Genomic DNA, 25,011 nt, shown 5'->3' with positions numbered 1-25,011 from the left:
CTGCCTCCCAGAAACCCCCGGTACCCCTGGAGGCTGCAGTCCCCCGCCCCACCTCCACTCTTTCTCTCTGCCCCGTCATTTTTCAAAAATAATTGTGCAGCAGCACCAGGCTGTCTCCGTGCCCCTCCTGCAGGCTGCCCGCTACCCTACCCCTCCAGGTCCCTGGCTCGGCGTCCCCAGACCCTGCCAGGCTGGCCTCGAGGTGTGTATCGAGGTGTTCTCCCTGCAAGGTCTTCATCATTCCCTAATTGTTCACATTTATTTTTCTCCTTCCTTGGTGAGTGGCCCTGCCAGCCTCAGCCTTGTCTCTCCTTGGTAAGCGTCATTAATGCGGCTTCCGTGCCGCGATCAGAGGGGGCTGCCCCCGCCCTGCCGGCCCTGCCGCCGCTCCTCTGCCTGCCTCGAGATGGATGTTCATTTATTGCCCATAAATCTCTGCACAGCCCTTTGTGAAGACAAATCGGAGGCCTCCTGTTCCCCGGTGTTGGTTGGGCCAGTCGGTGGTGGGTTTAATTGGCCCTTCCCGTGGAGGCTGCCCCTGCAGGAGAGGCTCGTTGAGGGCCGGGCCGGGTACACTGCGTCTGCAGAAGGGGCCATTCTCTGCCCCTCACTTTGGCTAGTGTCTGAGGCTGGGCCATGTGCAGGGACAACGTGCGGCTCCTCCCTCAGGCTTCCAAAACATGGCCTCCCCACATCCATGTGGCCTGACAGCAGCCCAGGCCCAGGCAAGGCCCTCTCTCTCCCGGGGGTGATGCCTGCAGCTTCAGCAGCAAACTCCAGGAAGGAGGCCCATGGGTTCCTTGCGGTGATACGGGAGTGCTGGGAAGGGAAGAGCTTGGTCCCTTTAAATGATAGGGAAAAGGGGAAGTGCTGGGTAGAGGAGGGTGTGGTCCCTGGCTGGGGCTCCATCCCACGGACCTAGGTGAGGACAGGCATTTTTGCATTTCCCAAGACCACGCTGGCCTGCTACACCCCCATCCCATCCCATTAAACCCCCCCAGACCCTAGCAGGCACACACAAGCTGCTGGACGTGGAGAGGAGCGGATTGGCAGAGGAGCACTCAGCCGGCTGGACGTCGAGAGGAACGCACTGATGGGCACCGGCATGCCGGCAGGCTACCAACCAGCAGCAGAATGACCTGGAGTTTGGCTGGGGCAGCCAGAGGAGAGCCGGGCCTGACTCCAGGGGAAAACCTTCCCACTCTATCCCCTTCTGGCTTCCCCCATCTGCTACCTCCACTTAATAAAACCTCGCACTCATTCTCCGAGCCCACGTGCAGTCCAATTCTTACACCAAGGCGAGAACCTTGGGATGCAGAAAGCCCTCTGTCCTTGCAATGAGGCAGGGCTCTGATTGGGGTTTAATTGAACTGAGTAACAGAAGCCGTCTATAGAGAACTAAAGTAAAACAGCAAAACTAAAAGAGCACCCTGTAACACAGGCTCACTGGGGCTTCGGCTGTAAACATTCACCCCTACACACTGCCGTGGGGTTGGAGCTCCACAGCCTGCCCGTCTGTATGTTCACCTAGAGATCTGAGCAGCAGAGCACTGAAGCAAGTCACATCCCCATTGCATGTCCTGTGAAGGGAACAAGGGGACCTTTCCTGTTTCGCCAGCACACAGCAGGTGCCTAATAAATGCATGGCCAACTGGTCAGAGAAAGAGGGACCCTCCATTGAGCCCAGCCACAGTTCAGGCTGGGAGGGCAAGACTCCTGCCTAGCTTGGCACCCTTTCCTGTGCTCTGGTGGCTGTGAGCCTGGCCCTGCCCCCTAGTCAGCAGGCCTCTGCTGACCCCACATGCAATCTCCTGTTGGCGCCAAGAAAGTGCTGCCTGTGTGACTCTCATAATGTCAGGCTGGGTGCTCCTCCACTGAGGTCAGGGTCAGGAGTCCCTAGGCCAGCTCTGGAGGGCCCACAGAGCGTGAGGGGGGCTCAGGCAGCCAGCCCAGCCCAGCCTGGTTCCACTGCTTACTGTGTGGCCTTGGGGGGCTCCTTTGGTTTTCTGGGGCCTGGGGAACCAGGCTCGAGCTTGGTCCTGTGGTCTGAATCCAAGAAGACAGGTTGTGGGTGGGGACAGTTGGAGAGAGGGGCAGCCTCGCCTCAGCCTTGGGACTGTGTGGCAGAAGCAGAAGCACCCTGTCTGGCCCTTCCGCTGGAGGCCTCAGCCATCATGGCCCTCTGTGAGCTCCTCTAGGGCTGGACCCAAGCAGGGACCTCTTCTCCCATGAGGGTTTACTCATTCCTCAAAATAGGCACAAAAGCAGAGGGCTATCGAGGGGTAGTGACCTGCCCCTGGCTCTGGCCGTGCGAGTCTGGGCACTGTGGATCCACTCCATGACCACCTGGCTGGGTGAGAACCAGCCTGGAGGATCAGCAAGAGCTTCTTGGAGAAGGGAGTGGGGTCAGAACTGAATATTGAGCAAAGCGGGAGGACCAAGAAGATCCTAAGGAGTTCCGGGGCTGGGGGTTGGGGATTGGGAGCCATAGGAGAGACGAGGCTGGACAGGTGCCTGCTCCTCCACCCACTGGCTCAGAACTCCAGGCTTGGCCCGGCAAGGGTTCCCTGCCCCTGGGATCAGGACTTCCCTGCAGCATAGAGGTGGGTGGGGAGTGCGACCTACCTGGAAGGGGCTTCTGGAGAGGTGTGCCCTGGCAGAGCCCCACCTCCCCCAGGGAAAGACAATAGCGCCAGGCCCCAGCCCTGGAGAAGCCTGACCAACCAGGGAAGTCCCACGGCCTCCTCCATGGAGCTCCACCTCTAGACCTGGGGTTGGCACTTTGGGGTCAGGCCAGCTGCTGGGGAGCCCTGGGCCCTGACACATGCACCCTCCCAACAGGAGTGGGGCTCTGGGGGCCACTGGGCTCACGCCCATCACAGCCACTCTCCAAGGCCTTGGCTCAATGGGGTCCTCGAGCTGCTGTGCCCCGGGGTGGGCTGAGATACACTTTTTGCTGACAGTGGTCATTGCACTTTTCCCACCCGGGCCTCACATGGGGAGCCCTGCCAAGCCAGGCTGCGGTATACACAGGGGCTGGGCTGCAGGGCAGGGCTCTGGAGTGGCCTCACCCGGAGCAGGGTGGGAAAAGGAGTCAGCTGGGGTCCAGGCAGGACTAAGGCCAAAGCCACCGGTGAGAACTCTGGGCATGAGGGTGGCCACCAGGCGGGCACCTTGGGGGAAATTGAGTCGAGGGCTGGGCTTCCTCACTGTGGCCGGAGGCGGCCCGAAGGTCGACTGACCAGACACAGAGCTGCCTCAGTCACAAGCCCGCCACAGCTCAGTGTGCCACCCCTGAGTGACATCCCTAGGTCGATTGGCACAGTGGAGGGAATTGACACCCAGGGTCTTGTGATGTCCCCGGGCACTGGGATGGAGAAGCAGCGCAGCAATCTGGGTCACAGACACAGTTGGCAGCGAAGGGCCTGCTCCCGCGTGGCCTTGGGTCCAATCCTGCCCCACACGTCGCTTCATGCCTCTGGGCCTCCGTTTCCTCATCTGTGCCCTGGGGACATTAGCAGTGTCTTCCAGCAGGGATGTGAGTGTGAGGTGCCCACTCCTCCCCAGGGAGGCTGCCAGCTGTAGGCAGCCTGGCAGTGAGGAGCCCCCACCCCCGCTGCCACCACAGTGGCCAGCCCCTGGGCCCCAGCTCATACCACAAACGCTTGCCTCCCTCTCAACTTGCTTCCAGCATGTTCTCGGTCTCGCTGGACGTTAGTTTACCATCGGCTGCTGAACATTCGGCAGCTTCTATTATTTCAGAACTAATTTAAGGATTAAAAAATAATTCTCCCAATTACTATGCAAAGCCCTGGGCAGCCAAATAAACAGGGGGCAGGTGCTCCCATCCAAGGAAAGGGCCCCCCTGCAGCCTTGGGCAGACAGCTGTGCAGGGCAGCTGTGGTGCAGCTCAGCCCCCAGGGCTGCAGGGGTGGAGTCGGGGTGGCTGAGAGGGATCCCCGAGAGCAGCCCAGCCTGGGCCCAGCATCTGAGGGTTGCTTGCCCCTATCCCCCACCCAGGATGGCTGCAGCCACAGTGAGCCCAGCCCCAGCTGTCACCTCCACCAATTGTGCTGGGTGGTGCTGCCCTGGCTGGGCCTGCGACACAGGGACAGGCCCATGAACTGTGAAGGATTTGGTCCACAGGGCACCCTGGGGCTGGCCAGGCATCTTTGGACGGGGCCAGGAGAGTCTGTGGTAGACCAGCAGCCCGCATGGGGTGGGGGGCCAGGGTTTGATACACTCAAGGCTGATTCACGCAGCTTTAATTAGCTTCCTGCACCTGCTCTGGGGTCTGGGTGATCAAGGCTGGGCACCAGCTGCCACACCCCCACCCCCGCCTGGTCCAGCACCTGACCTCAGGGGCCCAGCCGGCCAGGGCTGGTCAGGCAGAGCTGGGGAGCGCCAGGGTGGGCACAGGAAGGAGCTGAGTCCCTGGGCCCTGGTCCAATGCCCCGCCCCTCCCGGCCCCTCGTCAGCAGCGGCCGGCCGGTGAGCTCATCTCTTCCTGGGCTGTAAATATCACCCAAGTGCTCACGACTCCCAAATGTGTCCTCCAGCCGGGCCCCTCTGCTGAGCTCAGCCTGCACAGCCCACACGACACCCCCGCCCAGATGTCTTCTGGGCCTCGACAAAGCGGCCGCTCCTCTCGGCGCCCCCACCTCAGGGACGCGCGCCCCGTGCCGGCTGCTCAGGGCGGACTCCTGGGAGCCCTGCCTGCCGCCTCCACCCCATGGGAGTGTCCATGCATCCTGCTGAGTCCAACTTAAAACTCGTCCACTTCCTTCCGGATCCTCTCACCCCCTCCTCAGGCCTGGTCGGACTGTGCCCAACTCCCCACCCCTGCCACTGCACAGGCCCCCACTGTGGCCTGGAGGGGAGGGTGCAGAGCCCTAAGGGCAGCTGGTGGTGACAGCCCCGAAGGTGGCCTGAGGGCGACAAGTGCCTGCTTCTTAGTGAGGAGTGGGCCCAGCAGAGGTAATGAACTCCTTGTCCTAGGAGGTGTACAAGCTGAGGCAGGACCTGCTGTCCTTCCACAAGCCACTGAGGGCGCCAGCATCCACTGCAGGTGGGTCACTCAGCTGGGGCTCAAGGCTCTTTGGAAATGGGTGACTTCAGTTTCCTGGTTCTGACTGCAAGGAGCTCCCAGCCTCAGCTGAGAGCCCTACCCCAGACCCAGCAGTTTGGCTGTATTTTCTCAGGCATGACAGGGGCCATTTGGGAGAAAAACTGGATTAATTAAACTTTGCCCATGCCAGTGCCCAGACACAGCCCGGTAGACTCCTGGGCCTGGTTGTGGAGTTGCAGTGACTGGGGGTGCCAGAGGTGCTGATGGTGGAGCTCCAGGCACAGGGCAGAGACTGCGCAACATCTTGACACCAGGCTGTCCACAGAGAGGCCTCTGCTGGGGCTGCCAAGGGTCTCCTGGGCCCAGAGGGGCTGCAGAGGTAGCCCTGGGCAAACAGCACCCCAGCCCCACAGGGCTGCCCTGCCTGAGCTGCCCTCAGCTCCAGGGCAAGGCTACTGGCCCTAGAGCTCAGGTGAGCAAAGGGGCAAACTGCAGGTGGAGGTGTGGGCAGCCACATGGGGGGGCCTCAGCACCTATGGGCACAGGCACAGGGTCTCTCAGAAGAGACAGTGCATGTGGGATGATCCTGAGGAGGGTACAGGTCAGACAGGACCACCGCATCCTGACTCTGCCCTGTGCTTGATGGGAGGGATCTGAGCTCCCGCCTTGGGCCGCAGCACAGGCACAGAGAAGCTGGCGGAGGAGCTGGGGCCTTGGCTGCTAGGCGCGTCCTCCCCCCCTTCTTCTCCCTGCTTCTCCTCCCCCCAGGCTTTTGGAGCCCCGGCCGCCCCCACGACCATCTGGCTCCACCAGCAACGCTCCCCCACACCCTCCCCCACGCCACTGTTTTTCTCCCTCTCCCCCTCCCCAGCCACTGCCCTGGTGGGGAGGGGACCCTTTCCTGGGAAGGCTTCCTGGCCACGTGGCCCTTCCCTTTTGTTTCTGAGTCCTCTTCGGCCCAGGCCGTGGGAAAGCGTGCCTGTGCATATTTCTGCCTGTGCGTATTTTTGCCTGGATGCGTGTGCTGCTCTCGAGTCCATGGGGTGTGCCTGTGTGTGGATATGTGTTCCCTGCCCTGCTGTGTGTGCATACGTGTATGCATACATGGGTGTAGGGACATGCAGACCCACCAGGGCTTGTGTTTGGGGTGTGGGTATGGTGTAAGTGGGGGTGCCCCGGGCACGTGCATGTGGGGTCTAGTGTGACCACCGGCAGTGGTGTAAGGGTGCATGAAGCCCCCACTGGGCCTTGAGGCCAGGCCCGACCCGCCCAACTGTCCTTAAAGGCCTTCCTCTCCTGCCACCCGCCAGGGGAAGGAACAGGGTCCCTCATCCTCAGCCTCCTCCTGGGGGCTGCCCAGGCAGGCTGACTGGGGTGGAGGGCCCCAGAGCAAATGTCCCCGCAGGGGCTGCTATGTCCAGACCCATGGACCTGGCATGTGCTCCATCAGCCAGGCTCAGTGACGTCAGCCACCAAGCACGCGCCATCTGTGCGGCTGGGGGGGGCAGGGGCACCTGACGTTGGAGCTGTCCCAGACTGTCCCACCCGTAGTGCCAGGCAACTCCCCTTCTTCTGGGGCCTTGTGATGGGGGAGAGGCTGCCCGTCCAGCGCCCACCCCTGCTTTTCATCGCCCACAGCACCCTAGCCCGAGAGGCCACAGCTTAAGAAAAGAGCTCTTTATTCCACGTCGTCCGATATTTTTACACAAGTAAAATAAAATGCATATCTCTATATACCGCGATCTGGGTGGGAGGCGGCGTTCTGGAACAAACGCTGCCACCGAACCCTGTAAACATGATGGGGTGGAGATGGGGGTGGCGGGCGGGAGGCGTCCGTCAGGGAGGGCCTGGCCTGGCCTGCCCCACGGGTCGGCCGCCCGGCTGGCTGGCGGCGTGGAGAGAGACCCCGTATGTACAAACGCCTGGCTGCTGAGCACGCTCTCGTGTCCGCTGGGGGTCAGCAGGGCCCCAGCACTGTCCAGAGCACCAGTGCCAGGCCCAGCGGGGCGAGGCTGCAGGCGAGGCTGGGCAGGGCACCTGAGCCCTCTGAGTCACCAGTCCCGCCACCCCCACTGCCTGCCTGGCCCAGACGGCAGTGGCTGCGGGTGCGGTTCTTGCGGGAACAGCCTGGCCTCCGGCGAGGGCCTGAGGTGGGGAACCCTGGTGGCTCAGAGCCCTCGGGCCGCACTGCGGTGAGCGGGGGCTCAGCAGAGCCAGGCAGAGTCCCAAAGGGGGAGTCGTTGATGTGCCGTGGGCCAGAGCCATTGCCTGGGGGGCTGTCACCAGGCGGCACGCGTCCCTTCAGCGCATTGCCTGCTGAAGCCGGTCTCCCAGGCTCTAGTACCGAGGCCTTGTCAGCGGCGTCTGGCTGGCAGCACTTGGGAAGCCCCAGCAGCTCCTCGTCGGTGGCCCTGCCAGTCCAGATGGGATGGTAAGGGCCGGTGGCCACAGCGCAGCCCTGCAGGTCATTGGCAGCTAGGCGTTTCAGGTCACGACCAGCCAGGCGTTGAGGGAGGCTGCAGGGCACCTCGGAGGAGGAGCCGCGGAACTTCTGCAGCCAGGCCCAGAGCGGGCGTGCCCGGCAGTCACACACCCAGGGGTTGTCGTTGAGCCTCAGGTACTGCAGGGCACGCAGGGGCGCCAGGGCCTCAGTGGGCAGCGCTGATAGATTGTTGGCAAACAGATAGAGTGTCATGAGGCGGCCAAGGTCACGAAAGGCGTGTGGATGCACGTGGGCCACGCGGTTCTGGTGCAGCAGGAGACGGTCGAGGCTGTGCAGGCCGCGGAAGGCGCGCTCGGGCACGCTGGAGATGCGGTTGCCGTGCAGGAAGAGGTGTGTGAGGTTGCCCAGGTCGCGGAAGGTGTCATCAGGCAGCGCCTGCAGCGCGTTGTCCTGCAGGTAGAGGTACTGCAGGGCAGCCAGGCCGCGGAACAGGCCTGGACCCAGCTCCTGCAGGCCGCAGCGGTCCAGGTGCAGCGTGTGCAGGCGGCCCAGGCCATGGAAGGTGGCAGGGTCCACAGACCGGAGCTGTGCATTGTCGCTGAGGTCCAGCTGCTCCAGGAGGGCCACGCCAGCAAAGGCGGCCGCGTCAATTCGGGCCAGCACATTTGAGTGCAGCCACAGGATGGTGAGGTTGCGGCAGGCGCGGAAGCTGGCAGCTGGCACACGTGAGATGCGGTTGCCGTGCAGGAAGATGCGCTGGCTGGAGGCAGGGATGCCCGCGGGCACAGCCTGAAGGCCCTGCTGGGGGCAGCTTGTTGTCACCTTGGGCTCATTGTAGCATACACAGGCGCCTGGGCACGGGGCTGCCACCCGCCAGGCCTGCAGCCACAGCACCCATGCCAGCAGCCGGCTCCCTGCGGGCAGAAGACAGAGTGGTTAGCAGGCAGGGCAGGGGTACTGGAGAAGTTGGAGGTTTTGCTAGAGCCAGGTGGGCCCTGGGGATTGGGTCTCAGGAAGGCCTGGGGCTAGGTCCAAGATGTGGCCATCACTCCAGGAATCGCGGTGTTGGGATCCCTGCTTCACAGGCCTTATGGACGATGCTGGGCTAGAACACGCCTTGGAGCCACACACTCCACCCTGGAAGCCACATCTGCAGACTCCCCATACCACACATCCGGTGCCCACACACCCGGGAGCAGCCCACTGGGTCACCAGGGGAACTCACTTGAAGGCCTCCTGGAATGGGCGCTGGCAACTGCAGGCACCTCCTCAGGACTCCGGTGAACACAGAGCCCGCACTGCACGAGTCTCCGGGGGTCCCAGTGGGGGTTCCACCCACAGGGCCTAGGAAACACTGCAGCGGGGCTGGGGTCCCTCTGGGTACCTCTGCTATCTCAGAAACAAGCTCCTGGATGCCCAAGGGTGGGGGTAGAGGGCGAGTGTGTCCAGGGTTCGGGAGGAGGAGTCACGTCCCACAACCACCCAGGCAGGCTGCTCCCTCCTCCACACATCCTCCTTTCAAGCACTTCCTGACTTGGCAGGAACCCCTCCTGAAGCCTCCGCCCCCTGGCCTCATTCTCTGCTCCATCTCCTCCCTGGGAGGAGTTCACTCCTCCCCAGCCAACCCCTGCAGTGCCAGCTGCCTGCACCCCTCCCACCCAGATGCCATCAGCAAGGACAGCCTCCCAGTGGGTTCTCCCCCAGCCCCAGGGGCCTGCAACCCCTCCTCCATTACAGGGCCAGATCCACCCGGGGCTTCACCAAGGCCCTGCATGGGCAGTAGTACCTGCTGGGGTGCCACATCCAGAGCTGGTCTCACCAGCGGGGTCACCCACTCCGGAGTAAGCTCTCCTGCCTCTCATTCCACCATTGAGCCCCCACCCCTTTTGAATGCTGAAAATTCTTTCCGCCTTCAGGAGTGAGTCTATTAAAATGTGAATCCCCCTGGGAGGGTTACAGCTTATCAGCCAACACTTGAGTTATCAGCTAACACCTGCATTGACAGCTAACACCTTCCTCGACAGCTGGCTAAGAGCAGGATTCTGTAGACAGGAGGCCAGCTAAGTGCTGGGGTTGGAGCCAGGCAGGAGGAATGAGCGGACCACAGGCCAGCTTCCCCAACCCAGAACTGTGACCCTGGGGCCCTCCCACCCGCATGGGGCCCCTGCCCCACTGGGTCCTGTCTACTTGGGCAGACAGGGCAGATGCCCCAAACACAGAGCCCAGCAAGCCCAGAACGCGCAGTGATCGCTGGGCATGTGCGTCCTCCCAGACTCAGGTTCACAGGTCCTGAGACCCCCTTCCCCACAGCCTGGGGGCCTCCTCTGCCACACTCCCAGCGCCAGGGCCATTTGTTGGCTACCAGGGAAACGGCAGCCCAGGGATGGGGGTCGGAGGCCCCTCCCTGGGTGGACTGGGCGAGGACAGCACCTGGCCTTGGGTTCTCTTTAAACTGCAGACACCCTCTCTGCTCTCTTCCTATACACTCTTCCTAGGAAGGTGGGGCCTGACCATGCCAGCTCCCCATTGCCGTCTCACCTGCTGTCACCAGAGAGAAAACTGTGCTATGTAAATGGCACTTCCTCTCCTGGGGCCAGGTGGGGTGGAGGCCCCAGGTGCTCTGGGGGCAGGGTCAGGACTCACATTACCGACCACACCACACCACCGACTGTGGGGGTCAACAACTGAGCCTTGTCACCAACCATACGGTGTGGCTGACTGCACCCACCAAGACTAGCCACCCATGGTGGCCACACCTGCCACATCACCACTGAGCCACGCCACCATCCCACCACCGTCCTGTGGCTCCAGGCCCGAAGCTGCGGGCTGTGAGTCTGGCTGTGGTCGGGGCTCAGCTTACTCCCCGTGAACCAAGCCCTGTGCTCAGGGATCTCCTCCCTACTGAAGCTGCTGTGTCCACTCTAAACATGGCCCCAGTGAGGAGCCAGAACCGAGCCACACGGTGGTGCGGGGTCAGGGGAGACAAGGGAGGACACGGGGGAGTGGCCACATGGCGCTCAGTTCTGCCAGGAAGCGGGTATTGGGCGCAAAGACACGGCTCGGTTCCGGCCGAGACAACTGCTTTTCGTAAACCAACTTCTGAGAGTCGGGTGAGGTGGGCTCTCTCCTCGCTGCAGCCACGGTAATTGGCTCCAGCCCGGCCCCCCTTGGGGCCTGCCCGCTGGTCTCCATGGCAACCCCTCTGCTGAGCGAGCAGGAGGGGGCATCTTTTTATGAGATAATCAAACCCAACTTTGCAGCACGGGTTTGTCTTCACAGCCGGGGCCCTGGGGTGAGGGAGACCCAGCCAGGTGGTGGGAGGGCGTCCTCTGACCCCACCCCAGGGGGCCAGACCTGTGACTCACTGGCCTCCTCCCTGTCCCCATGGTGGACTGCAGCCCCTCACAACCCCAAAAGACCTCCCTGGCCTGTGGCCCCTGACCTGTCCCCTGGGCTCTGCGGCCTCAAGGCCACAAGGTCTCTCTGGCCCTCTGTCTGCCTTTCTCCGTCTTCTATCTGCCCGGCCAACTCTAACAGGATACTCTACTGTCCTTCTGGAGACAGCCTGGCCTCCCTGCCTGCCATCACCCCACTTTCCACGCTCACCCAGTCTCACCCTGGTCCCAATTCTCATAGGTCATCCAGTATGAGCTCTGTCCTTCCTGCCCCCTGTATATGGGGTGAGCAGCCAGCCCTGCCACGGCCCCAGCTCTCACAGAGAAACCATGGAGAGTGTGCCTGTCCACCGTCCCCACCCAGGACGGCCCTGCGGCCACCTGAGCCTGTGAAGGCCCCAGCAGGCTCTCCTCCGTCTCCAAGCTGCACACAAACTGGCACATCTGTGCCTCTCCCACTCTCCCAGGCCAATTTGCATCTCTTCTTTCCTCCAGGGTCTCCTCCTGGGACCCCCCCGGAGGATGGTCCTGCTGGCTGTCAGGGCTGGGTCATAGCTGGGAGCTCCTGTCTCAGCCCAGGCCTGGCTCCGGAGCCATGGTCTGGGGAAGGCTGGCTCTCCTGCCTGGAAGGCTCTGAGCTTTCCCAGGGGGGACAGTGACCGGATACTGACCCGGGACCTCTCCCTGCAGCAGCCAGACTGGGCAGGGCAGGACCCAGGATTACCAGGCTGAAGGCCCAGGAGGCTGGGCAGCAAACAGTCCAGGACGCGTCCCCCTGACGGGAGCAACAGGCGGCCCAGGTGGGCACCTGCACCATCAGCTCCGCTGAGTGGAGGGCTGTTCACATTCACCGCAGGAGGGAGTGAGGAGGGAGGGGGAAGGGGGAGGAAGTGGGAGGAGGCAGAGGGAGAAGGGTGAGGAGGGCAGGAGCAGAGGTGAGGGGTGGAGAAAGGGGATGGGGAGGTGGCGGTGGGAGGTTCTGGGGATGCGCCCAGCTGGCGGGCAGGCAGGCAGCTGCTGAGGTCAGCAGCTCACCCCAGCAGCCCAGGTAGCTAAGCCAAGCCGAGCAGTGATGGCCTTCTTCATGTTGTCCCTGGCCCCAACTGTTCCTGGGGCCTCGCCCACCTCCATGCCCTGCCAAGCCTGGGCTGAGGTCCCACAGGGATGCCTCTGCCTCTGCCCAGCAAGGCCAGGAGGCAGCGCAGGGCAGGTAGCTGTGGAGGCCCCGAGCACCGGCTTTCATCGCACACAGCTCGGTGCCCTCAGGCCCCGATGCCGCCCCTGGGCTGTGATCACCGGAGGGTCCCATCACCTGCTATAAAAAGATGTGAGTCAGCAATACATTTACAGATTAGGAAACTGAGGCAGTGAGTGGTTAAGCCCTGCCCTGCTCCCACCCCAGACTACCCAGGCAGAGAGGTGGCCAAGGGAGACAGTCACAGTGCTGCCCAGAGGGACCACGAGGCATGTCCTGCCCAAGCATGAAGGCTGGGGTCCTGGCTAGTAATGGGGGAGGGTACGGAGGGGGTGGGCTGCAGGCCACGTGCAGAGGGGCAGGCAGCGTGCTCCTGTGCCAAGGGTGGCTGGGAGGGGAATCTCCAGGGAGGTTCTGAGCTGCTGCTTCCCAGGGCTGGGGTAAGAGGCTGCAGAGGGCTGGGGCTGGGGGTGGGGCCAGCTATAGCACAGCTGGGACAGCAGTCAGCTCAGGATCCTCTCGGACACCAGCCATGTCCCCGTGAGGCGGTCACGTCACAGACCACAGTTATGAGGCAGAACAGGAGGCCACAGCTCAGTGCACCAAGGCCAGAAATAGCTCTGGGCGGGGGTGGCGGGCCTGTGTCATCCCCACACCACAGAGGGTCAGGGCACCCCTCCCACGCCTGCTCCCCACTCCTGGCCCTCTACCACTGACTCACTCCCCCCGCCCCCCCACCCATCTGTCCCCCAATCCTCGCTTGCTTCTCACATGCACACCCACCCGCCATCCATCCTCAGGCCCACAGACACGTGCAGGGGTAGCCAGAATTCCCATGGTGTTTCCTGTGCCCTTCCAGGGCTCTGGGTGCTGGGGCAGGAGGTTGGCAGCAGCTCCTGGTGGGGGCAGTCTGCCCTTGAGGGGTCCTGAATCTCCTAGGGAAGTGGGTACCAGCCCCTGTTGCCCTGGCCCTGGCCCCTGTTCCTTGTTAATCTTGGCTGCAATGGCAGGGTAGGCAGGTGAGGTCAATACCAGGCAAGGACACCTGCCATGGTGAGAGGGCACTGGGCCCAGACTGAAGCAGCTCCAGGCCTAGCTAGCTACATGCTGTGGAGGAAACTGAGGCCCAGTGTGGGAGCCTTCGGGACTGGCCTCCTGAGTGTGCCTGGTGCTCCCTCAGCCCCTTTGGCTCCACGCCTTGCCCTGGCCAGCAGGGCTTGTCCCTGCCCTGTGTTGCTGGGCTCACCAGAGACAACGAGATGTGGGTGGGTCCAGGGCCAGCAGCCAGGCCACAGGCTGGACCCTTCAGTCCAGCAAATTCTCTTGGAGGGGGTGTCAAGTTTATTGACCCATTTTACAGATGAGGAACATGAGAACTGGTGTGGGTATAATCAATAGCAAACATCATCAAAGGTCAAATGCAGTCATATGCTACTTACAAGAAACGTGCCTGAAAGTACACAACATCTTATAATTAAATATATTGTCAGACAAATAATAACAAGTAAAGCAGAAGAAGCCACAGCCCCGGGGGCTAGCAGGCCTCCCAGCCTCATGGCCCCAGGGGTGTTAAAAGGTCTTGCTGGGCAGTAAAGGCTCAGCCACCCCCGCTCCTAACCTGAGCTCCACAGTCCTGTTTCCAGCCAGCAGGGCACCCTGAGAGGGTACACCTTTCAAGTCACAGATCCTGAAGCTAGCAGAGGATGGCCTGGCCAGGTGAGAGCTGGCAGCCCTGGATGGCACCCTCACCCCAAGGACACATCAATGTGGGCCACAATATGCAAGATCATCTACTCCCTTGGCCCTCCGTCTGTCCCTGGGCAAGGTGTGAAGTGGCCTCTGTCGTAGGTGCTGTGCGGAGTGCTGCCCACACAAGACCAGGCTGAGGAGCCAGGTTCCAGGCACTCACGGTCCAGGGCCAGCTGACCACGGGTGGCCACCCTGCTGCACGACAGGTGCCCTACGGGAGGGTTAGGAGCCACAGAGGCCTGAGCTGGCCCCAGGCAGCATGAGGATGTTGGCAGGAGCCCAGGAGCCCACTGCCAGCCAAAGGGTCTTGGCAGAGCTCCTAGTGGACAGGATCCTTGGCCTGGCACCTAGGCCTCAAGGATTCATGTTTGGTCAAGGTTGGGCTGCCTGTGTGGAGGGTTCCAGAACCTTGCCCCATCCAGCCCACACACCCCTCACTGGAGGTGCACCCTCCTCGGCTCCCATCCCAGTGAGCCCCACACTGGGGGTCCCTGGGGGCTCTGCCCAGTGGAAGCCTCGCCCAGCCCAGGGCACAGCCAGTATCCCCTTGCCCCACAGGAGGTTAGAGCCCACCCTGCTCCTCCACGCTCCATCAGGAGCCAACCAACACCCGCTGCCTAATTATCTGGAGAATTCTGTCTCCACCAAGGGCTCATCTTGGTCCCGCAGCTAATTCAATCCAGCAGCCACAGTGAGCTGAGTCCCCAGAGGACACTAATGAGGAAGTGGCCGGTAGCTGGCATGATCCCACCCTGGGGATGCACCCTGAGCCAGGCCTGGGACCAGCACTGCCACACACCTGCCTCCCAGGCCCATCTGCCTGCCTGACCCTGCCCAGTACCTGGTGCCTAGCCCTCCATTCCCATGGGCTAGCATCCAGACCTAAGCCCCAGCCCTCCCACACTCACCCAGGGCCCTGAATCTGCTGCACGCACAAGGCTGACCACTGCCTGTGAGCCCAGAGTGTTGGCCTTGACAGGGCAGGAGGAAGTACAAGAGCACATGCTCAGGGTGCACGAGCCAGGAGCACAGACTCAGTGCATGCAATGGGGACCCCCGGGGGTGCACACAATAGGCACGCATGCTGGAAACACACAATAAGAGCCCCCAGGCTGGTCAGGGCTCAGGCAGAGTCCACTGAGCAGTAGAGGGTTGCTGGGATATGAGCCCCTCCCAGGAGCCAGGGCCGGGCTGGAGGGTCTGCACGCCACTGCAGCAGAGGAAGACGGGTGGGCACATCCCCATGCGTTCTCTCACCCTCGGCACTTGTAAAACATGATCAACCAGGCAGGCGAGCGGCCTCTGCCCGAGCAGAATTTATTCTGCTGTGAAAAGACACGTGTGGGTCCTGAGGCTCTTGCCGGCTCGTTCTCAGCAGCCTCGGATCAGCCTCAGTCAGCAGGAGAGCAGCTGGACAGGCTCCCATTGGAGCCATCCCAGGGACCGCCCAGCCCTTCACGTTACAAACTAAGCTGGGGGCAGCAGCTGGCCCATGGCACAGGAGCAGTGCCTGGTAAGACCATGGAGAAGCCCAGCCAGGCAGGGCCAGTGGGATCCAGCGCTCCCCAGGGGATGAGGAGTCCAAGAGGCGGCAGAGGATCCTCCTCAGCCTGGGACGCTCCCATTGGAATTCCCCCAGCTGAGGCCAGAGCTCCGTGTCCGGGGGCCGGAGTGGAGCCCTTGTCAGAGCCGACGGGCCTTGGCCTCCTGTTCTACTGGCACCTGGGAAACTGGCCCAAGGGCTGGCGGCTGCTTCTGTAAAGGATGTGTTATTGGCGGCCAGCCACACCTATGTGTTCACGCATTGTCCATGGCTGCTTTCCCGCGACAACAGCAGAGCTGAGTTGTTATGACACACTGTGTGGCCCACAAAGCTGGAATTATTTAGTATCACACCATTCACATCAACAGTTTGCCAACCTGGTTTGTGAGCAAGCCGAGTGTGGGTGCTGCCACCTTCACCCTCACAATGGCCCCAGCAGTTCACTCAGACCCCCACCCAATGAAAAGGAAACCAAGGGTCAGAGAAGACCACGGTCCTGCTGAAGTCACATAGCCAGATGAAAAGAGCCTAGCAACCTCAGTGCAGGCTCAGCTCTGCGGAGACCTAGGCAAGGTCAGCATCTCATGGAGGCCTAGGGTGAGGGGTTCTAGGCAAGAAGGAGACTCAGAAATACTGAAATACTCTGCAGGTCAAAGAAAAACATCATTTTTGTAAAGAGGCTGTTGGAGGCTCACAGTCAAACGTGCATAAAATAGGACAACTTAACACAAATAAGTTGGGAGGGGTGGCTCACACAGCCTCCTGAGTAGCTAGGATTACACACACACACACACACACACACACACACACACAGAGAGAGAACAGAATGGTTGTAAGAAGAGGGGAACAGCAGAGGAAGTGCTGAATGACACAGTCCGACTTGGGAGGAAAGGACTCGGGTGGCACATCAGAGGAGATAAATCCAGTGCAGGTAGTTTTGAGCAGGGCAGTGGTTTAACTGAGGTAGGGGTTCTCTGGGGACAGGGCCTCTCCATGCCAGTCCACCCACCCTGGAACCCTGCAAAGGCTGGGCCAAGGCCCCTCCCTGCACCTTGTATCAGGGACTCTGACCAGGTCACACCAAGGTGGTTTATGACCCATTAACATCAGGCTGCCTCCCTGGGTGGACAGGACCTGGAAAGAGGTGACTGGGGCAGATCCATGTCAATGTACTTCCCGGAGGATTCCAGCCTCTGCTAAAGGGATCTTCACAGTTAAGAACAAAGAAATATTAAAGATGAGAACACTTGGTCCAGGAAACAAGAGAGGAAAGGGAGTGCAGTTCCTCCTTGCAAACAGGATGCCCTGGACCACCCTCCACGGCCTCAGGCCTGGTTGCTCCTGCAGACCCATGGCCAAGATTGTGAAGGAAAACTAGGCTGCAGAGGCATTTTCTGTCCTTGTTATCATCATTGTAAACATACTTATCATCACCATCACCATCCTATCATCATCATCATCCTCATTACCATCCTCACCACTATCACCACCATCATCATCATTACCATCATCACCATTACCATCCTCATCACCATCACCATCATCACTGTCACCACCACTATCATCATCACCATCCTCAATACCATCATCACCATCCTCATCACCATCATCACCATCACTATCATCATCACCATCCTCATCACCATAATCACCATCCTCAGCACCATCATCACCATTACCATCATCACCATCACTATCATCATCACCATCATCACCATCCTCAACACCATCATCACCATCACTATCATCATCACCATCCTCATCATCACCATCCTCAACACCATCATCACCATCACTATCACCATCCTATCATCATCACCATCCTCATTACCATCCTCACCACCACTATCACCATCATCATCATCATCACCATCATCATTATCACCATTACCATCCTCATCACCATCATTACCATCACTGTTACCACCACTGTCATCATCACCATCCTCATCACCATCATCACCATCCTCATCACCATCATCACCATCACTATCATCATCACCATCATCACCATCACCACCCTCACCATCCTCACCACCATCATCACTCACTAGCATCACCATCCTCATCACCATCATCACTATCACCATCAATATCACCATCACTATCATCATCACCATCCTCATCAACATCACCATCATCCTCATCACCACCATTACCATCACTATCATCATCACCATCGTCACCATCATCCTTATCCTCATCACCATCACTATAACCATCATCACCATCCTCATCCTCAGCATTCCCATCACCATCCTCATCATCACCATCAGCATCCTCATCACTATCATCACCATCACCATCCTCATCCTTGTCACCTCATCACCATCAACATCCCAATCACCATCATCAGCATCCTCATCACCATCATCACCATCATCCTTATCCTCATCACTATCATCACCATCATCAACATCACCAACCTCATCCTCATCACCATCACCATCCTCATCACCATCCTCATCCTTGTCACCAACATCACCATCAGCATCCTCATCACCATCATCACCCTCCTCATCCTCATTACTATCCTCATCCTCATCACCAGCATCCACATCCTTGTCACCATCATCACCATCAGCATCCTCATCACCTACATCACCCTCCTTAACCTTGTCACCATCACCACCATTCTCATTCTCATCCTCATCACTATCCTCATCCTCATCACCAGCATCCACATCCTTGTCACCATCATCATCTTCGTCATCATCACTGTCATCACTACTATCATCACACCAGTTCTGTGTAAGGCCCTTAGATAGAGGGCAGCCTGGGGCTGATCTCACACAAGGATAGGAAGCCCCAGGTGATCAGTGGGTCAGTACTGGGTGGATGCCAGATATCCCTGGGCAGATGCTCTGGCCCAAGGATGGGGAGGGGAAGAGGACAAGGGACAGGGAGTAAGGAATGTGGGTCCCTTGCCTCCCTGGGACAGCCCAAGGTGCAGCCTTTCCTCATTCCTGGAGGTTTCAGGACATCCCTGTGCTGCATCCTCCCATAGTACAGTCAGGGGGCGACTGTCAACCCCACTCCTCAGATGAGGCACTGACTGAGGCAAGTGCCTTGCTGGCCATCTTGTGAGGCCAGGAGACAGGGCATACAATCCAGGCTCCAAGATCCCTGCCCACCCCCATCCTCATCACCACTACCCTTATCACCATGATCATCCCCAGGTGATTTTGAGCAGGTAGTTTTGAGCAGGGCGGTGGTTTAACTGAGGTAGGGGTTCTCTGGGGACAGGGCCTCTCCATGCCAGTCCACCCACCCTGGAACCCTGCAGAGGCTGGGCCAAGGCCCCTCCCTGCACCTTGTATCAGGGACTCTGGCCAGAGCAGACCCTGAGCCCCAGGGATGACACAGCAGGGAGGGGCAGACACTCTGGGCTCCCTAGTTCCCCATAGCACCTCAACCTCAGCCCAGGAGGCCACCTTCCCAGGGATGGCTGAGGGTGGGCCCTGGGGTCTTCCAGCACCACCTCATAGAGTAGGCAGAGAAACAGCCAGCCCCCTCCAAATGTGTCCCCACACCAGTGATGTGAGGACAATGAGAGCACCCACCACGCCCACAGGACCCCAAAGAAACCCCACCCAGCCCCCCACCCAGCATCCTGCCTCCCCAGAGGCCTGCCAATCTGACCTGGGTCAGCCTCATCTCAGGTGAGGAGCCCAGGGAGGCAAGGTACAGCTCACAGTGTCCCAGAGCCACAAGGACCCCTCTGCTCCAGTGGTCTTGCAGGGCCACTCTGGGCTGACCTGGCAGTAGGCCTGCTTTATCAAGGAGACACGGCAGGCAGGAGCCTGGCTACATCTGGGCTGGAGGAGGGGGCAGCAGCCAGGCTGTGCTACAAACCCACCTGGAGCCACCTCCTCGCTGCTTCTGCCCATCTTAGCCTCAGCAGAGAAAGGAGGCTCGAGGACAGGCCTGAGGCCTGGTGCAGCCTGACTCATCTCATGAGAGACCCGGCCTGTGCTCAGAGTCGAGTTGCTGTGGCTTCTCATGCAACACTGATGGTCCCCCTCCCCTGCTCACCCACCATGTATTAGACACAGGGATCTGCATGACAGACACGTGTTCCTCCCCTCCAGAAACCCACTGAAATGAGGGTGATGCAGAGTGAGGAGTGGGGAGCACAGTGGCAGGCTGCTCCCCTGGAGAAACACCCAGAGAAAGGGATCCGGGGCACCCAGGACCAATGGGCAGAAGAAAAGCTCCATCTCAACAGAGCAGCCAACCGGCTTCCCTCATAAAAGTGACCAGAAAACCAGTGACCAACAGGCATCTGGAAAACACATCAATGCAGAAAAAGAGGGAGAACGATGCTAGAGGAAGCCGACAGTATGGGAAAAAGATAAAAATTAGGAGAAACATCTCATTTGTGTCTTCCTAGGCATAGATGGGGATTTAAAACAAGAACAGGGTGCTATGAACAAGGAGGCATCAGACAAAAAGAAAGAGTGCCTGGAAATTAAAAATAGAATCACTAAAATTAAAAAAAAAAATCAATACAAGTGTTAGAAAACAAGGTCAAAGAAATCTTCCAGAAAGAAAAACAAAGGAGAAACAAACATAAATGAGATTTGGGAGACAAATATAGGGGGGTTGAACATCTAAGGGGAGTTCCGGAAGAGAAAACAAAAAACTGAGAAAAGCTAGCAAAGAAATAATACCAGAAAACTTTCCAAAGCTGAGTACCCAGTCCTCCACTGGGCATTCACAGTGCACTTTCAGGCCCCCAGCAGTCAAGAGAGGCCTGAAGCTCCAGGAGGAGAAGCTCGTCACAAAGATGCAACATGAAGCCATGTGCAGCGGTGCATGCCGGTAATCCCAGCACTTTGGGAGACTGAGGTGGGAGGACTGCTTGAGGCCAGGAGTTTGAGACCAGCCTGGGCAACACAGTGAGACCCTGTCTCTACAAAAAACTACAAAATTAGCCAGGTGTGGTGATGCATGCCTGTAATCCCAGCTACTTGGTAGGCTGAGGTGGAAGGATTGCTTGAGCCCAGAAGTTTGAGGCTGCAGTGAGCCATGATCATGCCACTGCACTCCAGCCTGGGTGACAGAGTGAGATTCTTTCTCCAAAAAGAAAACACACACACACACACACACACACACATACACACAAAAGAAGATGTACTGTGGTATTGGCCGTCTTCACAGCACACTAGATGCCAGGAAACAACAACACTGCAACAGCTTCATAGCTCTGAGGGGAAACTAATTTCAACATGGAATCCTGGACCGAGACGATCCAGCTTGAACATACTGGTAAATACAGGAAGACTTCCGGAATGATTCTTCACTATATCTTCTTTACAGAGTTAGTCAGGCTTGTGCTTCAGCCAAAATGAAGTGCAAACCCAGAAAGAGGAAAACGTGGGACCCAGGAAGCAGTAACTGAAATCTCAACAGGCGGTGAAGGGAAGTTACGAGGCAGCAGGACAAGTGCTTGGGGTGAATCTTTACCCCGGGGGGAAATGAGACCCCGATAGAAGTCCTGATGTGGGGAAGAGTAAGCCCATGAGGGTGGTGAATGCAGAAAAAACATCAACTGTAAGCCCCAAGAAAAACAAAAGGCCATGAAAGAGAAGGAAGGTCATCCACCCCATGGCAGGATTGCGAACAACATTTATGTGACCTGGGTTGGGAAACACAAAATTAGCCAGGTGTGGTGATGCATGCCTGTAATCCCAGCTACTTGGGAGGCTGAGGTGGAAGGACTGCTTGAGCCCAGAAGTTTGAGGCTGCAGTGAGCCATGATCATGCCACTGCACTCCAGCCTGGGTGACAGAGTGAGATTCTGGGAAATTCTCCAGGTGGGAAATTCTCCAAGGTGAATTTAACTGATGGCAGCGAGACAGCTGTGCCGAGGAGTGTGCTGGAAGAGACAGAACTGGATAGAAGCTGAGGAAATGTGGTGGCAACCACTGGCAAAGCCAGGGAACAGAGTCAACAGTGGCTGCCTCCCAGGAGGACGCGGGGCAGGGGCAGCTTGAGCCCATTCTCCAGACCAGCCTCCGAGGCCGGGTGCAGGTGTTAACTCTGTGCAATATGTTGTTGACCAAATGTTATTGTTTTTAAAAACAACTGCATATTTGGCACTAAAATCTCAGAAAACAGAGATAAATAAAAAGAAAAAAAGAAAGTGTATCTTCCAGAAGGTGGAGACAAATGTGGGTTAGAAGCAGGTGTCTCCAAGGTGCAGGAGGAGAGAGGAACGGTGAGAGCCCAAGAACACCTGGACACACAGCCCGGGGCAGCTGGCAGCTGGCCAGGGAGGATCCACATGCCGCTTTTCGGTCCCCTGCTCAGCCGAGTGGCTGAGGATGCATCTGGATCTCCCAGGACACTCTGGGCTCTTGGCCCCAGAGACTCCACAATCCACACACCCAAGGGGGCAGCTTCTGGCCTAAAAGCCCAACTCTATGCTTGGGCCTTCCCTGCAGGCCAGGCAGCTGCTCCCCTCGCCCAGCCTCAGAGTTCCTGCCTGCCCACCCAGCCCAGCCCTCACACTGTGATGAAGCCCCATCCCTGGATTCCCCTTACCCCTGCCTGCTCCTGTCCCCTCCTTGTCCCAGATCTGAGCCCCCCACTCCAGGCTGGGGCCCCTCAGGAGCAGAGGGTAGGGGTGTGCAGTCAACACCCGGCAGGGGTCACTTAGCACTGGGGTGGGTGCGCAGCCCCCGATCCTCCTTCCTGACCTTGGCTGAGGGCACACGGGCTTCTCTCAGCTGCTATGAGAGCCCCCAGTGCGTCTCCGCAACCAAACCGATGCACGCACACAGTGGCGACGTGAATAAGTAACTGCTTTTTTATTAACAAGTGATAAATTATTCCTATATGATTGTGTGTGATAACTCTTCTGTATTTGAAATCAATTTGGGATGGAAACTGTTGTCGGCTTCTCACCCACGATGGGGGGAGGCCCAGGTGCCGCTGCCTCTTGGAAAACGAGGTCAGTGTATTTCAGCTACTTCCTGAGGCTGATGCGCCGCCCCACTGCGCAGGGCCAGGGGAAGGGGGTCAGCTGCCCTCCGGGAGACCGGGCGGTCCAGCCTTATTTCCTCAGCATCTCTGTCTGGGACCCACCCCATCGAGCCCAGGGCACAGAGGGGTCCCCCAAGCCCAAGGCCACACTGGGCATCACCACAGGGTCATCAGGGGTCGGGGGGCCATGCACAGGCCATACTGCACTCATCCCCCCATGTAAGCCCCAAAGACTGGGCAGCCTGACCTTTCATCCCACAGAGGACACCCTAGCACCCAGCTGGTGTCCTGGCCTGCCCGGGCCACTCCACGGGTGGCTTCTCAAACCTGCAAAGGCATAAGCCATTCTCCTAAAACTGTCCTGATGATTTTACAACAGCCCTGCTCCTATTCCCTTTCCTTCCTCCCCCAGCCTCACAGAGTAGGGTCCGGGGACTCAGCCTGTTCAGGGTAGCCCCTGAGCCAGGCGTCAGCACCTCTTCTGTTAATGCATATTTAAAACCTTGCAACCCACCGGGAAGCCAGCCAGCCAGCCAGTGCCTCCCTCCCAGACCAGGCGTGCAGGAAGCCATGCCCCGTCCCGCTCGCTCCTCCACTGGCTGCTTCTCCAACCCCCATCATGGCTGCAGCAGGCCTGGAGGCCCAGTCACCCCCAGGCCCAGTCACATGACCCTACTCAGGCACCACCTGTGGCTCTTGCCTGGGTTTCTCATCTGAGTAATGGGAGGGCTGGGTCTGGGTGAGGCAATTCTGTGGGCCCACTCCCAGGGTCTCCTTCACACCCCTCCACCTTCCACCCACTGCCAGGGTGCCCATTCCACTCCACACCTCACTGGTCTACTTAGCAGGCCTCTGTGTGGCTTGTTTCTGTTGGTTGAGGCACCCTGAGCTTCAGGCTCCACAGGGGCTGGTGACCCGCATACAGGAGGTGCTCCGTAAATGTTTGTCATGTGAATGCACTAAATGCTCATCACTAAGGGCAAGTGGCAGGCTTTGTGCAGCTATGGAAACAGCATTCCCCAGGATGTTCAGCCCTGGGAGAGAGCCTTGGCCCACAGCCCATGAGGCAACGGATGTTCCTGGGGTGGGGGCATGGCTTCAGTACCCCAATGCCAAGGGCGCGGTCTCTAAGTAGCAACACGGATAGCTTTACTTCAGTTACAGCTCAATGTCTGTGTCTCCCCCAGAATCACGTGTTGAAGCCCTAATCCCCAGTGTGATGGTATTTGGAGGCAGGGCCTTTCAGAGGTGATTAGGGTTAGATAAGGTCACAAGGCTGGGGCCCTCACCATGGCATTAGTGGCCTGGAAGAGAAAGAGACGCCAGAGAGCGCATACCCTCCTCTCTCTCCACCCTTCCATCCCCCACCACGTGAGGGCACAGTGAGGAAGTGGCTATCTGCAAGCCAGGAAGGGAACTCCCACCAGAACCAGCCCATGCTGGCACCCTGATCTCAGACTTCCAGCCTCCAGAACTGTCAGGAAATGCGCTTCTGTTGTTTAGTACACCTTGTCTATCGTATTTTGTCATGGCAGCCTGATCAGACTACTACAACTTCCTTCTTAAAACTTTGGTGTATTTTTCCACAATTTTCTACAATGAACATGATCTTGTAAAATAAAATCAAGGGTGTTTTTGTTTTTCTTTCTTTCTTTTTTTCTTTTTTCTTTTTTTTTTTTTTTTTGAGACGGAGTCTCACTCTTCTTGCCCAAGCTGGAGTGCAATGGCACAATCTCGGCTCACTGCAACCTCTGCCTCCTGGGTTCAAGTGATTCTCCTGCCTCAGCCTCCTGAGTAGCTGGGATTGCAGGTGTGCGCCACCGTGCCCAGCTAATTTTTGCATTTTCAGTAGAGACGGGGTTTCACCGTGTTAGCCAGGATGGTCTCGATCTCCTGACCTCGTGATCCGCCCTCCTCGGCCTCCCAAAGTGCTAGGATTACAGGTGTGAGTCACCACGCCCGGCTAAGGGTGTTTGTCGTTTGCTCTGTTTGGTCTCATGCTGACACTGGGCCAGGTGGAAGGGTGGGTGAGTCTGTCTTGCAGGTGGCAGGAGCCCCCTCCATGAGCTCCCACACCCCAGGGTCCCTGCCCATTGTGATTGGCCCTGCAGGGCAGTCCTGGAAACAGGTCAGGGCTCGGGGCCCTGGCTCTGCCTGGGGAGGTCTCAGGCAGGCCCCCCAACCTCTCAGAACTGGTTCCCTCAGTTGGAAATGGAGATAATAAGGCCCACCTCATGGCGGGGGGTGGAGGTGGCACATGGCTCATGGTGGGAGCACAGGAAATGCCTGATCCACCCATCAAGAATGGGGCAGCCTGCACCTGGCCTCTCCCTGGAGGACCTTCTCACATCACCCCCGGGGGGACCACCATCCCCATCCCACAGAGGAGAAAGCCCAGCTCCAAGGCCAAGTTGCAGCTAGGAAGTGCTCTGCTGGCATCCTACCTGGCTCTGACCCCAGGCCTGAAGCCAGCACCACCTGGGGCTCTGTTGCTCCAAGGCCATCGCCCTTGCTGGCCTTTGCTCAAGGAGCTCCCCCTCCAGAATGCCCTGCTCTATTCCCAGACACACTCCCTCTGGGGGGCTCTTCTCCCCCAGCCCCAACCCTGCCACCCCTTCCCAATCCCTT

General features: G+C 59.0%; 1 protein-coding gene across 1 annotated transcript in view; it reads right to left on the bottom strand.

Annotated features, from left to right (window-relative positions):
• Positions 1–6,730: 6,730 nt before the first annotated feature.
• Positions 6,731–25,011, bottom strand: part of RTN4R (reticulon 4 receptor) — a 28,114-nt gene continuing 9,833 nt past the window's right edge. The window contains exon 2 of the mRNA XM_007974990.3: positions 6,731–8,425. Within this exon, the coding sequence (XP_007973181.3) occupies positions 7,026–8,425 (1,400 nt within the window). The 3' untranslated portion in view covers positions 6,731–7,025. The remainder of the gene's footprint in view (positions 8,426–25,011) is intronic.

The sequence above is a fragment of the Chlorocebus sabaeus genome, chromosome 19 (genome assembly GCF_047675955.1).
Source record: "Chlorocebus sabaeus isolate Y175 chromosome 19, mChlSab1.0.hap1, whole genome shotgun sequence".
NCBI lineage: Eukaryota > Metazoa > Chordata > Mammalia > Primates > Cercopithecidae > Chlorocebus > Chlorocebus sabaeus.
Note: the sequence above shows the minus strand (reverse complement) of the source record. Positions and strands in the feature narration are given on the sequence as shown.